This window comes from Erpetoichthys calabaricus, chromosome 12 (genome assembly GCF_900747795.2).
Source record: "Erpetoichthys calabaricus chromosome 12, fErpCal1.3, whole genome shotgun sequence".
Lineage (NCBI taxonomy): Eukaryota > Metazoa > Chordata > Cladistia > Polypteriformes > Polypteridae > Erpetoichthys > Erpetoichthys calabaricus.
This window is the reverse complement of record NC_041405.2, coordinates 52,953,777-52,969,553: the sequence shown is the minus strand read 5'-3', so window position 1 is coordinate 52,969,553 and position 15,777 is coordinate 52,953,777. Positions and strand designations below refer to the sequence as shown.

The window sequence follows — 15,777 nt, the reverse complement described above, 5'->3', positions numbered from 1 at the left end:
TCAGGCTCAGGATTACATCTGCCTGAAGAAGGGGCCTGAGTTGCCTCGAAAGCTTGCATATTGTAATCTTTTTAGTTAGCCAATAAAAGGTGTCATTTTGCTTGGCTTTTCTCTACATTCATAATGGCTAACACGGTACAACACCCTAGTACTACAGAGAAATGTAAAAATGTACCTGTCATTGGTATATGGCAAGCTCTGGTGCCCTCTGCTGGGCTACATTATCTCCTACATTTAGTCATTTATTTTCAGTACTGTACTGTTGTTCTACTACTGCTCATGTTTGATGCTACGTAACTATTCATTACTTCATCCCTGTTTTATTTTATACCAGTTTGGCAAATATAAATAAAACCCTCAGTGTATTCTCATTCATAATAACTTCTATTTCCACCCAAGTAAACATTAAAAAGCCACATTTACTAACAATCATGCTTTATTGAGCAAGAAATTTTTTTTAGAAAAAAAAAAAAGCAAATTTAAACAACTCAGATTATAAGCATCATTTATATTGCAATAACAGTTGTACATATTTACATTTTCTACAACTTTTTAATACAAAAAGGTGACACTAATAAAATTAATTTTAAATACAACTTTGGCATTTGTATGTATTGCTATATAGGAATGTGAAATATTACCTTTGGATTTTCTTGAACCAAACATTTTAAAATAGTACATTATATTGCATAATAGTATATATTAGTAAAAAAAAATGAAGGAGGCTTCTGCACTTCTAAAAATAAAAACTATGAATATGCAATTATATTTGTAAAATGTGCAATTTTAATTGGAATGCAAGACAGGGTCATGAAATGACTTCAGTTGGAAAGATCCAAAACAAAGCAGTTATATATAAAAAAACCTTGATTGTCTATAAATTGCTTTTTTAAAATTATCTAGTTGTGCTTGGTATACAAGCAATATAAAAAGGAGAAAAACTCTAAAATGGTTCCCTGACAGGCTCAGACAACAACATAACATGTATAAATAAAAGAGTCAAGCCAATTAAAAAAACATAGAAATTGTTCATTGGTGTTGCTAGCTGTATGTTAGATGCTATTCAAGGACTAACATGGGGGGAGTCAGCCTTTATTATCTGGGTTGTAGTTTCTTATGTGAGTTGTCAAGTTAGCACAACATATCGTATCCTTTTGTAGTGTTTTCAGGAGTAGTAACTGCTTGGCATGTTGCATATGAAATATTCTACACATTTAAAAATAGACAGAGACGGGGTACCAGTGGCAGCATGTTTTATTTCTACTCCGCTTTTATTTAAAATCTAATTTTGCTTCCTTTTTGAGATTTCATCATTGAGAATACTAAGCTGTATGTCTTTTCCTCTTTTTAAGACAGATTGGTCTTTCTGTCCATCTGTCTTCTAAATTGGTTTATTCCAATACAGAGTCACAAGAAGCTGAACCTTGCAAGGCATCAGTCCAAGTAGTGTTTATACATATATATATATATATATAAAATACACACACTTTAAGCATTTTTCCCCCCAGAAAAATCACAACTGTATTTTGGCTCATATTTTGGGTACTGACTGACTTATGCTGATCAATAAACCGTGTCAGTTATTTATTTTCCCCCAACACAGCATCAGATATATAGCCAAAGTCAATGGGATTAGTCAAGTGAAAACATACAGCAGGATTGCCCAAAATGATGGAAATCAACAGTCACTTCCAAATAGACAGAAAATATGACCTTACTGTAGTGGTGCATTAAAAATATGGGCAAACGTTTTTCATTACCTGGAATTTCTGACAAGAAAAAAATGTAAGTAAATGAATTATACAAAGCAAGAATGAGCCACTGAATAAAAACTGGCTTCAATAAAAACTTTCAGCCACTTCAAGAATTAGATTTCTTTCCCTTGCTTTAGAACACCTAAAACATTTAACACACATTTAAATTGTAGCACACTTGGCTAAGTCACGTTTCTGATAATATGGGGAATTTCCTTTACTGAAAAAATGAAGAAAATTCTACTCAAGAATCTTCAACTCTTGAAACGTGCAAGAAGCATTGAGAACATAAAAGATATTTACAATATTGTGTTTAATGTTTTTGTAAAAGAATTTTGTACAATTTGCCATGCTATGTAAACTGATGAGCCACTTATTTTTTTCCCTTGTAGGTAAATCAGGAAAAAAAGCAAAGTGCCATTTTAAAGGATAAGTTTTGTATTCTTCAGGTCATAATTATTTCCTTGCATAGTATATGCATTTGCCGTACAAAATTGTACTCTGAAGTTAAAATATTTTCAATAAATTTAAATAATATCTTGCCCTCACTGGTGCTTTACAAGACTAGACTAATGTGCCACTTTGCACCATCTGGAAAATAAAAGCTTAAAAACACAGATGAATTAGCAAAAGTATGGATATAAGAAAACATGCTTTCCATGTTTCCAACACATGTCTGTGACAACAAAAGGGATCTGAAAATAATCATTTTATTGTATATTCCTGGTACTACTTTTCTTGTGGTAAGAATATGTTTTCTAATTACTTGTGTGAGTTCTTAGATAAATACAGAACCAACCATGTGGCACAAAAAGAATACTCTGATTTGGTCATTCAAAAGGAAATGACAGCCCCTTGGTGGTAGTGAAAGATTACTGTGAAAGAAGACAAACGCTGAGATGGGGTGGACAACTGGTCTTCTTTTAAAATGGCTCAGTATTATTGTCATAATATTGGTATTTTCTTGTTCAAAAATGACAAACTATACTACAATGTGTGTGTATTCACAAGGAGTGGATCAGTACTCGACAACTGTCTTACACACATACGATACGTTGTTAAGCTCTTATTTTCCGGTAATGTCCTGTTAGCCTCCATTGTAAAATGCCAGTGACAGCAAGATATTTTTGAAAATTTATTGTAAACACTTAACTTTAGAACACAATTTTCTGTGGCAAATGTATATATAGCATGCTTGTGAAGAAACTGTTTATTTGAAAAATACTAAACTTATCCTTTAAGCTTTGGATGAATGTTATTCTTTTTCACAATCAAGTCTGAAAGGGAATTCAAAAATTCTACCTTGATTTTCTGGTAAATATGTTGAGTTACTGTACGAATAGACAAGAGATAATATAAGTAACAAAAAAACTTTTACACACTAGAAGTATTTTAGCAAAAGAGGTAAAAAAAAAAAAAAAAAAACTCAGTCAATTAAATGGTGTAATGCAATAAAGTGCGCTGAAAATGTTATTTTACTAACAATCATTCATTACAAAAACAAGAAGCTATACTTTCACAAAAGAATCTTGACTGAGGTTATTACTGTTATGTTATTTTAATAATCGGATTCTCGTTTTCTATGACATGCTGCCAGTTGTTATAAGAATGTAAAGGCAAGTACTCCTACTGCAATGAATGATTAACTATTAAGAAGCAATATACGAGCATGACATTATGCCAAATGTGCATTCCAGAGAATCGCTTTAGCTTTAACTTATTTAGTTTATCAGTGTAAACATTTAATAATTCAAAAATAAACCAGAGAACTATTGTGGGGCCCATTTAACTAATGCCAAATAACAGCCTACTTTAATATGCATATATGGCAAGCGACTACATGGATTGAAAACTCTAATGAACAAAATAGGCACCAGTAATGGGGAAAAAAGGCCACTCTTTAGCCAAACTAGTAACAGAAAATAAATTACAACTGATGATATCAGAGCAATAAACAAACAAGCAACACTGTTATTAATTTACTTTAAAACGTTTGCATGTTAAATTATAGTTCCACAGAATAATATGAATATATTTCAAAATTAACACAATTAAAATTACAAAAAACACAATTATTTTCTGTACAAAGGTACCTACATGTCTGCAGTATTTTAGTAATTATTCAGCTGCATCTTCATTTTTTCCAAGAAAACATTCCATCATGATGTCAGTTTTGCTTAACTAGTAAAATATTCAAAATAAACGTAAAAGATTATGTAGTTTATAACAGCCTTTTCATTCTAAGCATACAAGAATTACTTGGAATATTCACTTTGGCTTATAAGTTATCTAGGAGAACCATAGTAGTGTACTATGAAAGCACATTTGTACTACAATAAGTACATCTGCAGCACCAAAGAAGTTAAAGATGTCATCTTAATTATTATACTTTAAATTAACTTGTATCTTTGGCACAACTAACAAAGACCCTTTTTATTACTAAGCTATCTACAACACAATAATTAAAATTTGCTGCATATACTTATTAGTAATTTAACTTCTCAAGAAATGTTAAATATGGGCTTAATTTAACTAAATGGTCACAGTGGCAGCAGCAACAGCCTTTGCCAGGTTTATCTGTGTGCCAGCTGGAGCATGGAGAGTGTAACAGTTAAAAGAGAACAGAGGTATAGATCAGTACTTACATGTCAGCCAGAAAACGTAACTTCAAATAATAAAGACGAGATGCTAAGGAAACTTAACAGACTGTTCTATGATATACACCACAACACTAAAACACACTGTATGACTTTTGCACTTGCAAGACATCTGGAAAAGTACATTTTAGGTTTTATATTTATTGGGGACTGGGTGCTCTGTGCAAAACAAAAGGTAGTAACATTATTTTAAATGTAGCCAATATCTTAAGAAACAGAATGCCAGATTAATGTGTGTAATATATTTTTGATATAGTTGTCTTTATGTAAATTACAGAACAGCATATTACTTTTAGTTTTAAATATAAATAAAAATAATCTGAATGAGTTCTGGGCATGTACAGTATATTATTCCTTTACACAGAAAATTAATAGATGTTGAATATTGTAAAGCACAGTTATAAAAACAAATGTTGCAAAGAATGCTTCTTTTGGTTAGTATGCAGACTGTAACAAACAGACAGACTAATAGTCCTACCTTTATCTACAAGTTCAGAGAGAAAAACAGAAAAATAATGGAATGAAGGCGCTTGGTCTGCTGCATAGAAACATCAACAAAACAACACTTGCAAAAGCATAGAAGCCTGTAAATACTGTTTACAACCTGAACATAAAAGTACTGTGGTTTCTGAATACCATAATGTAAGAACTGAGACTCTGATTTTCAACCTTTTCATTAGGTGCAGCTCAGTAGAGTGGGCATGGATTAGCCAGAAGGGTATGTAGAGGCCCTGACCATGTCAAATGTCAAAAGCTACCTATATCTATTTCTACACTTCAAAAATCATTGATTTTTTTACAATGATATCTGGAAGCATTCAGTAGAAATACAGAAAACAGAAGAATTCTGCTGTGGTTTTATTTGGACTGCAAATCTTAAATTAATAAAAAAAACCTAACAAAAGATATAATCCAGTATTAAACCTGAATTAGTGTTATAACCACCTGATGTCTGTCCCTGATACGTATTTATAAAATCTAATATTCCAGTATATGTATATTTCAAAGCAGTTTTTGCAAGTTTCAGCAAGTCTGCAGGCTGACATTCCCTTATTTATTATTGTATAGTAAGAATGAGAACAAAACTGAGATGTACTTTAGATCATTTTCAAATATTTTAAAGTGTCTAGAAACGTATGAACCTCTGTAAATGAGATTAGCACAAAACTCCAGTTTTTACATTTAGAAACCTGCATGTGTAGATGTGAGATACTGCATATATTTCCAGAGAAAACAAATTCAGTAGTGTCTTAATCCCAATCCAATGCCCATGCTTTCCTGCAGGCACCTGAGCTGCTCTTCACCCAATTTAATCTTATCCTCCAGTTCCCTCTGTTCAATGAGTAGAGCGGTCTTCATTTTGACAAAGTGCTTGTAGTCCTGAAGCTGCTCTTTGCTGAGATAGCGTGAAAGCACTTCATAAACCATCCTCTCTCTATTGTCTACATGTTCTTTCAGCTCCTTGGCTTCCCGCAGTTGTTCTGAAAGCTGTTTCTTCTTTTCCATCAAGGCCAGCTGAATAAAGCAGATAAAATCAACACATACAATTAAGTTCATAATAACCTAATAAATTATTTTTTGAGTACCATCAAAGGTATATTTATTTATAATGAAAAATCACGAAACATTGCAGAAAACCAAAAGTCAAGCAGAATAAGCACTAAAGCTATGTTTTGCACAGATTTATATTGTAGATAAAACAATACAATAGAGAACATGTGAAGACTCTCAATGCATCACAAAACATTTATGTGTTTATTCAAATTTGCTCAAAATAATCCTCTGTAGTTTTTAGCCGACACTATTCTGTTTATACTGTTTTCATATTAGTTGTATTAAATGGAAATGGGATGAGTTTAGTATGGGGCTTATTTTAGGATAGTGGTAGGGAGGAGGTTCTGCCTTGAAACAGGTTTTGGCATGTAAGTGAATTAGTACAGTTTTCCTTTTTTTGTCAGTTATTCCAGCTTCTTCATGACTGATCTAAACGTTACCTCCTGGAATGCCTGTTGTTCAGACACTCCAGTTTACACCATAATAAAGCTGATGTTGCTCTCCCTCAGGAATCTTACCTAAAGAAAATAAATAAACACTACCAGCTGGCTACATCTTTTCTTCATCTAACAAACCCTGTGGCACTGTCATCTTGATAAGATGAAAACTTAAAGTTTAAAATACTCGACAGGGCTACTGATGATTGGATCCTTATGCACATCCACTTTTTCTATTCTTACATTTTATTCCTCCTCACTACATACATTGCTTAACTTTCCCAGCTTTGGATTTTGTCTTTGCATCAATACTAAATCTGTTTTAGATTGCAATATAGATTGCTTCAGTACCTCACTATCCTTCAGCAAATTAGCAGTTAACAAGGCCCTGCAGTAGTTCTATGTCGATCTCTAGCTAGGTGACTGCTTTTACTTGCTTAAACCTTTTTCCAGGTAATTTATCTCATTTCCCCAATCACTATAAATCTATCTCCCTTCTCTTGGATAGGATATATCCTTATTTTACATAATTTAAAACACAAATTACTTGATGCCACTATCAGCTATTTCTGTTCATAGCTCTAATAATGAAAACTTTGCTTTAATTCCCAATGCACACCCCAAAGTGACACTTTAGTACAACTCCCTACTAAATAACTTGCAGGTTTGCACCAAACTGAAAACCATGTTACAATGATTTATTTCAATCAATTACAACTCGGGTTACAGTTCATTCTTTTTTTAGGAAGCTATCAAAGCAATCAAGAGAACTACTGCTCTAAGTCTGTCTTTCTCCCTCTAAATAATTTATTTAAACCAGCACATCTTCCCCAAACACCAACACTATGTTACATTTTAGTTATTTAGACATCAAACTCTTCCACAACTTAAACTCCATAGTATCCCCCAGTTATCGGCTTGAAAGAAATACAGTAAATAATTCTGTGAATTTCTTTTACAGATCATCCAGCCAGCATTAAAATGAACATTACCTTGTGTATCAATTTCAGTAACACCATAACTCCTCTCTTGCCTCATTTATTATTCTGGCCCAAAATTAAATCTTTAGTTTTCAAATTTATCTGGAAGTGCATAAGGCTAAGTCTCACATATGCCATACTATCTCATTCAAAAGTGGCTTTGGTCTTACCCTTTCCTATCTTCAATAATACCAATGGGCCTTTGACCCCAGACCTTTAAAATTTTAGTTTAACGTTTTCTCATAACAATTATGGCTTCCATTTGTAACAGGTGCCATGATCTTTTTCCAGTTTCTTTTTTTTTTTTTTTTTTATTTGGCACTTCTTCCGTGACATTCTGCAAATCCCATTTTGCCACAATTATCAAATATGTTGCTAATCAGAAAAATGATATGCCTGGATTATAACTGGTGCAATGGGTTAATGTATTTTCTTTCTTAGTAGGCAACCTCTACACCCCATTTTTGGACCTATGCTTGCTTCAGGCATTATATTTTAAATTAAAATTTCCTGTCTTCTCTATTTTTCTACTATAAATTCATGCTCCTGATGTCCCCATTTTTAATTTCTACATATTGGTTAATGTTTTTTTTCAGTTTTCTTCCTCTTCACTTTCAAAAGGCATTTTCTCTTCGTTTTACGATTATTTAGTTAAACTTTCTGTATCTACAAATTTTCCAGTATTTGAGTAGAACATCTTAATTTACTTCATTCTTATTTGAACTTCACTCTCATTTTATTATGTTCCAAAAACTCAATTATCAATATACTCAATTACAAATTATTCAATGCCTTTATTTAACTCCTCAGATATATTTTGCTGTGGGTCTAACCTCCTGACCACCTTTTTTGCATGTGCTTTGGGATTGATCTAAATGATGGCAGTGTGTTAAGTCATTTCTGTCCTCTCACTCTTCTGCTGTTATTCTCTTATATACCGTATGTCTAACCTTCCATTGTGTCTCTTTCAAAAAAAAGTTTCCCTCAATTATTACGAGTAAATTCCTAATTACCACTAGATGAAAGTTCCTTAGCTAGTTATCAATTGCTTTCCTAAACTTGACATTGCTAGAGGCATCAGTGGTAACAATGAATAATTATCCTTTTGTTGTTATCATTTTATGGGAAAAATACAACTTTCACAAACAAGAATAAGATTTTGGTTTAATTTCATTTATGTGCCAATACATTTTCTCTCTAATGTTCTTAAAGACACTAAGCTCTTTCTGTTTCAGTGCAGAGGTGGGAGGAGGTTTTATTAGGAATCTGTTGGGTCATGTCATTATTATGTAATTTTTGTAACATTTGAGTTTTTCAATAAAAATTGATCAGTAAAAAAATAATGCAATGCATAAGTATTAACTGTACAGATAGAAAGTGACCGTTTAGTCACAGTAATGGATGGTACTTTCACACTCTTGTTGCACACAGTTGGTCCCAACAACCATTTTAATATATATTAATCTTACACCAATTGATTTTTATAATCTTTTACTATTATAAATTAAACCTATACATTACCTCTGCCACTCACCAATATCTGCTACTCAGAAATAGTGGTGATCAGATACCCGTCTGCTCATGAAAGCAATGTACAGACACAGAAGCACAGCTCAGCAATTTAGAGACATATTGTAAAGCAAGGAGTGTATGCTTAGTATTCTCAAGTTTCAAAACAAAGCCTATAGATATACTGTATGCATTAACAATGTATTTTGACTTCAAGTGACTACCTTAAAAAAGATTAAATATATCTTTACTACATCACAGAATGATGCTTTACAGTTGTGGTCAACCTTATTGGGATCTTTGTGCTTTAGGCATATCATGTACAATATCTCCTGAAAAATGTGGACAGTGAAATATCATTAGATTTTATACTGTACATTTATTTGTTTGATACAGAGTAGCACATGATCACATGGTAACAATTACAAAAAATGAACAGTGTGAAAATGGTTTACAAATAAAAAGGTTGCAATGACACAATTTCTGGTATCATTTTGTATGATTCAATTTCATTTGATTGGAAGAACTAGACTAACATTGCAGCAAAATCTGACTTGACTGAAATAATTTACCAGTACTCACATGACACAGACTAACCAATGAATGATGACTTTGATGGTGTAAAATGGTTACTTTTATTCCTTGCTCTTTATTAACAACACTGATGACATCAGAGTTCTCTGAGCCCATCAGAAAAACTATTATATCAAAACATATCAATGCAACAGTAAAAAAAGCTCCAGAGACGTTGCTATTCCTGCTTCCACAGTTCCTCATGCTATTTAAGAAATGTGCTACTCATGAAACTGTCAAAAACCTCCTATGCCATGGTGGAAAGAGGAAAACTGATCACATTAGTCTTTGAATGTTGGTGTGAATTGTTAAAAAAATGTGTAAAACATTCAAATCTTTAAAGCTGACCTGGGGGTGATCTGAAGTGGCATTTTTTAACCTATACCATATGTCACACACTAAACAGAGAAGGATTCTTTTGGCTAAGACCAAGGAGGACCTCGCTGTTAGAAGATAAACATAAAATGATAAGACTGGTCTTTGCTTAAACCTACCTAGAGCATCAAAATCCTTGTGAAAACATTCTGTGGAATAAGGAAACCAAAGTATAGTTCTATGCTAATACACTTGCAACTTGCTTATAGATTACAAAATGAAGCTTATAGAGAAAAGCACACCTTACTGACAGTTAGACAATGGTTTCATAATGTTATAGGGCTGCTTCCTGCCGCTGGGACTTCATGTCTTGAAAATATTAAGGCAATCATGAAATTAGCAGCTGGCAAATTTTGGTAAATTTCCAGTTATTTCTGAACAGAAGTGTGACCAGAACATCATGTGTGGGTGGGCATTTGGCTTGTCTGGGGGGGCAAAAAATATCCATCCATCCATCCCCATTTTTGCAGGGGGGTCAAATAATAATAACAACATAGTTTTATATAACATATAAAAGCAAAAATTGTGGCATGAATCATAACCTATTGTTCAATAAAATTAACAGAGGCAATGGAACTTGTATTATTATTTTTTGTGAACAAATATAGAACTACATCCACAAGGTAAACATCAATAAAGTCAAATGTATACAACATATGAGAGCAAGAACAGAAACGTGGCTTATTGTAGTCATGGGAGGCTATAGGACATCAGTTTCCAGTGTTTAACCTGGATATTATCTACAGGAGCAGTCTGTGGTTACTCTTGGCAAATTCTGAAATAAATTCATTCATGTCTAGATTTTCTGTGATGTTTTTCTCATGTGCCACTCGGCGGAGTGGAATGGGAATGCGGTTCAAAGTACAGAAAAAGCTTTCGCATGCAGCTGAAGACACACCAATGATGAGTGCTGTGATGTAGACATGGCTCTGACGTGCGGGATACCAGACGCGTGTTTGTGGAAGCCGCCACCGTCTTTTTCTAGAGCTTTTTTCCAATTAGTGTAGCCGTGTTTGGTAAATATGTCCTCGCAGTCCGAATTGACAATACTAAATTTATGGAAGGCAAAGCAAAAGCTGCCATCACAGACAACAGAATATTCAAGCCGTGGTCAAGACTGATACCAGCTTGCACTAAAACATCTGAGTGTCTTTCCGAATGCGCGCTTGGGATAATTAATTAAAATGGGCTGGGATGGGCTATCCATATTGAAGTCAGGCAGACCGGACTGTATATTTTGTTGAAGCCAGAGGTTTGGAGTACCCAACACGGGCGCAGAGCTGGAGGATTATGTAGACTTATCTACATCTTTTGGAGTTTCAGTTCCCAGCGTGGGTGCGCTGTGCTCCACGTTGGTAGCAGCGGTGCTGGGCTCAACTGCGGAGACAGCAGCTTGCGGAGGGACAGAGGTTGAAGATGTCTGCTTTTTAATAAGCCACCTATGCATAGACTTTGGTGTTACCAACCAGAAAATAAAAGAAGAATGGAACGTATACGCTATTTTAATTAAAGAATGCAGTCAACAGGTTCAAAATGTGCAGCGAAGTGAACTGTGAGCAGCACGATGCCTGTCTAGTGGAGGAGGCACTGACGGATACGCCCCAAATTCAAACGGGACAACTGGAAAGCAACTCAGTTTTGAAAATCAAATGTTATTCTTCTCCAGAGTTTTCATTGGACAGACAGTGCATTTTGCGGGGGATTGGGATATACGGCTTGTCTCTGGGGGGGGGTGGGCAGTGCCCACCCCAACCCCCCCGTGGTCATGCCTCTGTTTCTGAAGATATTTTAGATGATACACCTAACTTGGAAGGATGTCATTCATATTGACCACAATTGTATACTCTACTATATTACCACTAACCTGTTCAGTATGGCTGGCCTCCAAACTCAGATTGTTTAATGCATTCTCCACTCTTGCAAGACGACCAGACAGGGACAACAGCAGGCTGACCACTTTGTCCAAGTCCCCAATGAACATTCGGAATTTGTCTACTTCATTTGGCTTGCACACAGCTTGAACCAGAGACTCCACGTCTTCTCCTAGAATGCAATTCACACCTATGTCCTCCAGAAGGCTTTTCTGTGCTTCATGCAGAACTGATAGTTTCCTGCTCAAGCTTTCAATCAACTGTTGCTGTGGAAGCAAACACTTACAGTTAGGATCATACAATTAAAAATTTATAAAAACTGTTGTTAAAGAATATTGACATTCAACTCACTGCATTTTGAAGATCACAGAACTGCACTGAGTGAAACTCAGGATCCCAAAATCCAAGGCAAATCTTTAAAAGATTTTATACAACTTTTCTTTCTTTATAGGAAAGAAATTCAGCCAATTTGCATGCCCTAGACCACGTGTGGGCAAAGTCAGTCCTGGAAGGCCACAGTGGCTGCAGGTTTTTGTTCCAACCCAGTTGCTTAATTAAAAAAACAATCCTTGTCAATAATTAAATTTCATAGCGTGTTAGTGCTTTAACTTTGCCATGTCAAGTCATTCTCATATCCTACATTTTTTTCCTTTCTATGGGTATCATCCAAATGATTTGAAGTCTGAAACAGATGAGTCATTCTCAGTGTTTCACTTTTTTCTCTTCACTTTCCTTCCAAGTATTTTATTAAACCCAATAGTGCATGATAAATACACACAAATGTAAATGGTAACAAGCTAAATTGAGAAATGCTGGTTTCTTTTGTCATTTGCATCTTATTTCTAATAAGGAGAAATTAAAAAAAAACAACACTACAGCTGTTTAAGACTAAAATAAGCAATTAAGGTTCCAAATCTTAACCAGTGAGACAACTAAAATGAAGCAGAAGTGTTACTTGAGCAATAAGTGCTTCTTATTAAGTAAATGGGTTGGAGCAAAAACCTGCAGCCACTGCAGCCCTCCAGGAATGACTTTGCCCACCCCTACCTTAGACCATGGGTGATTAACTATGTTCTTAAAGGGCAGTAGTAAATGTACAGTATGTTTCTACTGTAATATTTTACTTAATTAGGACAAATACTGTAATAGTTTAAAATACAGGAACTCTCACTTCAAACCAGCAGAGATACCAAAGTCACTTCATATCCTTCAGCTTCTGTTGTTTGACTTATGAACGAATAAAATTTAGACTCAACTAAAAATAGCCAGAGAATTAAATGTTTAGCCGGGGCTACAAAAAAAAAGTTCCACATCTACCAGATGTTCTAGGGTTACTTGTGGACCCATAAGCATGATCATGCACCCCCAAAAAGGTGTAACCACAAGGGGGTGCCAGAGAGCCCCAAACCACTGACATGCTAAAACTGCGCACAATATATAAGTATATTCTCAGATGGCACTTCTTCACAGTCCTCCAATATTCAGCCACACAATTTTTCCTCCTTACTACCTCTGTTGAGTGTTGCCCACTCCCTCCTGACTCTGACTCACTGAAGTAAGGCAATGGACTCCTTTTATGTCAGACATGGGAATGCTTCTTGTGCCACTCCATGTCTTCCAGGAAGGACTTCTGAGCCATAGAAAAAGTTGGGAGGCCCTCTCCTGACAGCACCCTCTAACGATACCCAGTGACCCCGACAAGACTGCACTTCTGGACTCCAACTCATTCCTGCAGGTGTCCCGAGTGAGTTACCACCTGAGGACCACTGCCACCTGGTATATAGGGGATGGAACAACTCCCGACTTCTGCTGGTCCATCTATTACATCACAAAGGTATTACTCATTCTGCTTGCCAATTTACTTGTGTCATTGTCCTGTCCTCCCATCCAGGTAATAAATTATTCTGCATTCTGGTTGGGATGCCCATTTTCCACCAATACAGGTGAAAAGGACACAACTTGTATAACAAGGAGCCAGGATTTATATGGCAGAGTACAACAAATCACTGCCAATAAGAGATAAAAAGATCAGATAAAAATAAATGCAAGTGTAGGTCGGTACTGGTTAGGTAATGCCCTCACAGGCAAGCAACTTTCCATTCTAATATGTACATTAATAACATTTCAAAACAGACTACTGACACAAGTTCCAATATCTCGTTGGACTGGACTTGCATTGGTAAATCACAGCCTCAATTCTAACAGATTGTAAGTGTTGAAATCACATTTTTTCAGGTGTATTTACTATGTAATGCAGTTTGAATTAGATGTAGAACATGAGCATGTCAGAAACAGAACAATGTTTCATGTAAAAAATAAATGAATAATAATAATAATTCATTTTATTTAAAGGTGCCTTTCATGGCACTCAAGGAAACCTTACAATAAGTAAAAGAAAAAAGTATAATAAAACCAAATAAAATATAATAACATTAATGAAAATATGGTCATAAAGTGCAAAAAAAAAGTCAAAAAACAAAATCAGAGGAATAGGCAAATTTGAAAAGATAAGTTTTAAGTATAGATTTGAAGTTGGGAAATGAATCAATGCTGCGGATAGCTTGAGGGAGGGAGTTCAAAAGATGAGGAGCAACGAAGCTAAAGGATCTATATCCCGTGGTAGATAAAAGAGCAGAAGGCATAACAAGGAGATTTGAATAAGAAGATCTAAGAGCACTAGTATTTTATTTGAAAAAATAAAATAGCTTTATACTGATTACATAACTCATATAAGGATGTATGTTACTGTTCATTATTGCATAATTTGCAAACTCAAAAACAATTACAATCTTTAAAGTTAATACTCAAAACTTTAGAGGAAAACACTTTGATCACTTGTACAATTTATAACTACAATCTACTACGCTCTTATCTACCCAAGGGAGTTTATATTGTTATCCAACACCTACCTAAGCTTTTTTCTTTATATATACTTTACTCAATTTTGAAATCATAAGTAAAACACTAAAATTAGATGAAAGTCTCTAGTTGCTGGATATTTATTTTAGCAGAAGCTAATTTAAAATTTTGACCTAGACAGATGTTTAGGGGTAACCACAGTCCAATTTTACTGTCTGTTGACTCTGCATGAGCACCACACAACTGCGTAAAGCTTGCTATGCCTTGCTATTCATAATATTTTTTATTTGTTGTCTTTTTTTCTTTTTTTTTCAGCAACGATAACTATATAAATTCAGTATTTCACTATTTTAAATTTTTGATCATAAGGATTTCTTAACCTGTAGATGTACAAAATGACCAAGTTGTGCTGCATCTCCACAGCACAACACTGTTTACATATTTTCAGCTTATGTAGATTTATGATATCTGTGAATTTGGCAGTTTTCTGATGTATAAAGACAATTTCCATTCTTTAAACCCCATGTTAAATGCTTTCATTCATTTTTCCATTGTCTGTACTGACTCAATTTTGGCCCCTTAAAAGCTATTATTCAACTTTGACAAATGTTAAAACTGTCCATGGAAATATTTCTCTTCACGTGAACTTATTCTTCTTCACAACAACAACAAATTGATATGGAAAGTGGACTTCTGCAAAGGGAATACCACATAATGATTCTGACATACAATGAAATGTTCAACATATGAGCAGAAAAATTAACACTGAATAATATCACATATTCTTCTTTGCTCCAACCAACCTCTTTTGCCTGTTAAGCCGATGTCACATTACGCGACTTTCAGATTTGCCAATCTCGTTGCTGCCTCATGTCAAATTACACGACTGAAATTGCAACCCATGTCACATTTACCAGCTGAGCGCTGATCTACCAGCACAGTTGTACTCCCCCCTTTTTCTGATAGCCAATAGCGTACTGACAGAGACAGCGCTTTAATAATTCTTAACAGCTGCAGTTCAGCAGCAGCCTCTGCCCTTGATTTCTTTTTTCCCATTCTGTTATATTATGAAAAATGCACAAAACAGGCAAGCTCCTCTTCTGTTTGTGCGATCCACAGCCCCCAATCCTGCCTGACAAAGCTGCTGCTTTATCTGTGCTTTATCAAGGATTAATAGTCATGGTGCATTCATTCTCCTCTTTGCTACA

At 34.8% G+C, this 15,777-nt stretch overlaps 1 protein-coding gene across 1 annotated transcript in view; it reads right to left on the bottom strand.

Annotated features, from left to right (window-relative positions):
- Nucleotides 1–424: 424 nt before the first annotated feature.
- shroom4 (shroom family member 4) overlaps nt 425–15,777 on the bottom strand; it is a 143,012-nt gene continuing 127,659 nt past the window's right edge. The window contains 2 exon segments of the mRNA XM_028815522.2: nt 425–5,926; nt 11,704–11,976. Coding sequence (XP_028671355.2) covers nt 5,651–5,926; nt 11,704–11,976 — 549 coding nt within the window. The 3' untranslated portion in view covers nt 425–5,650.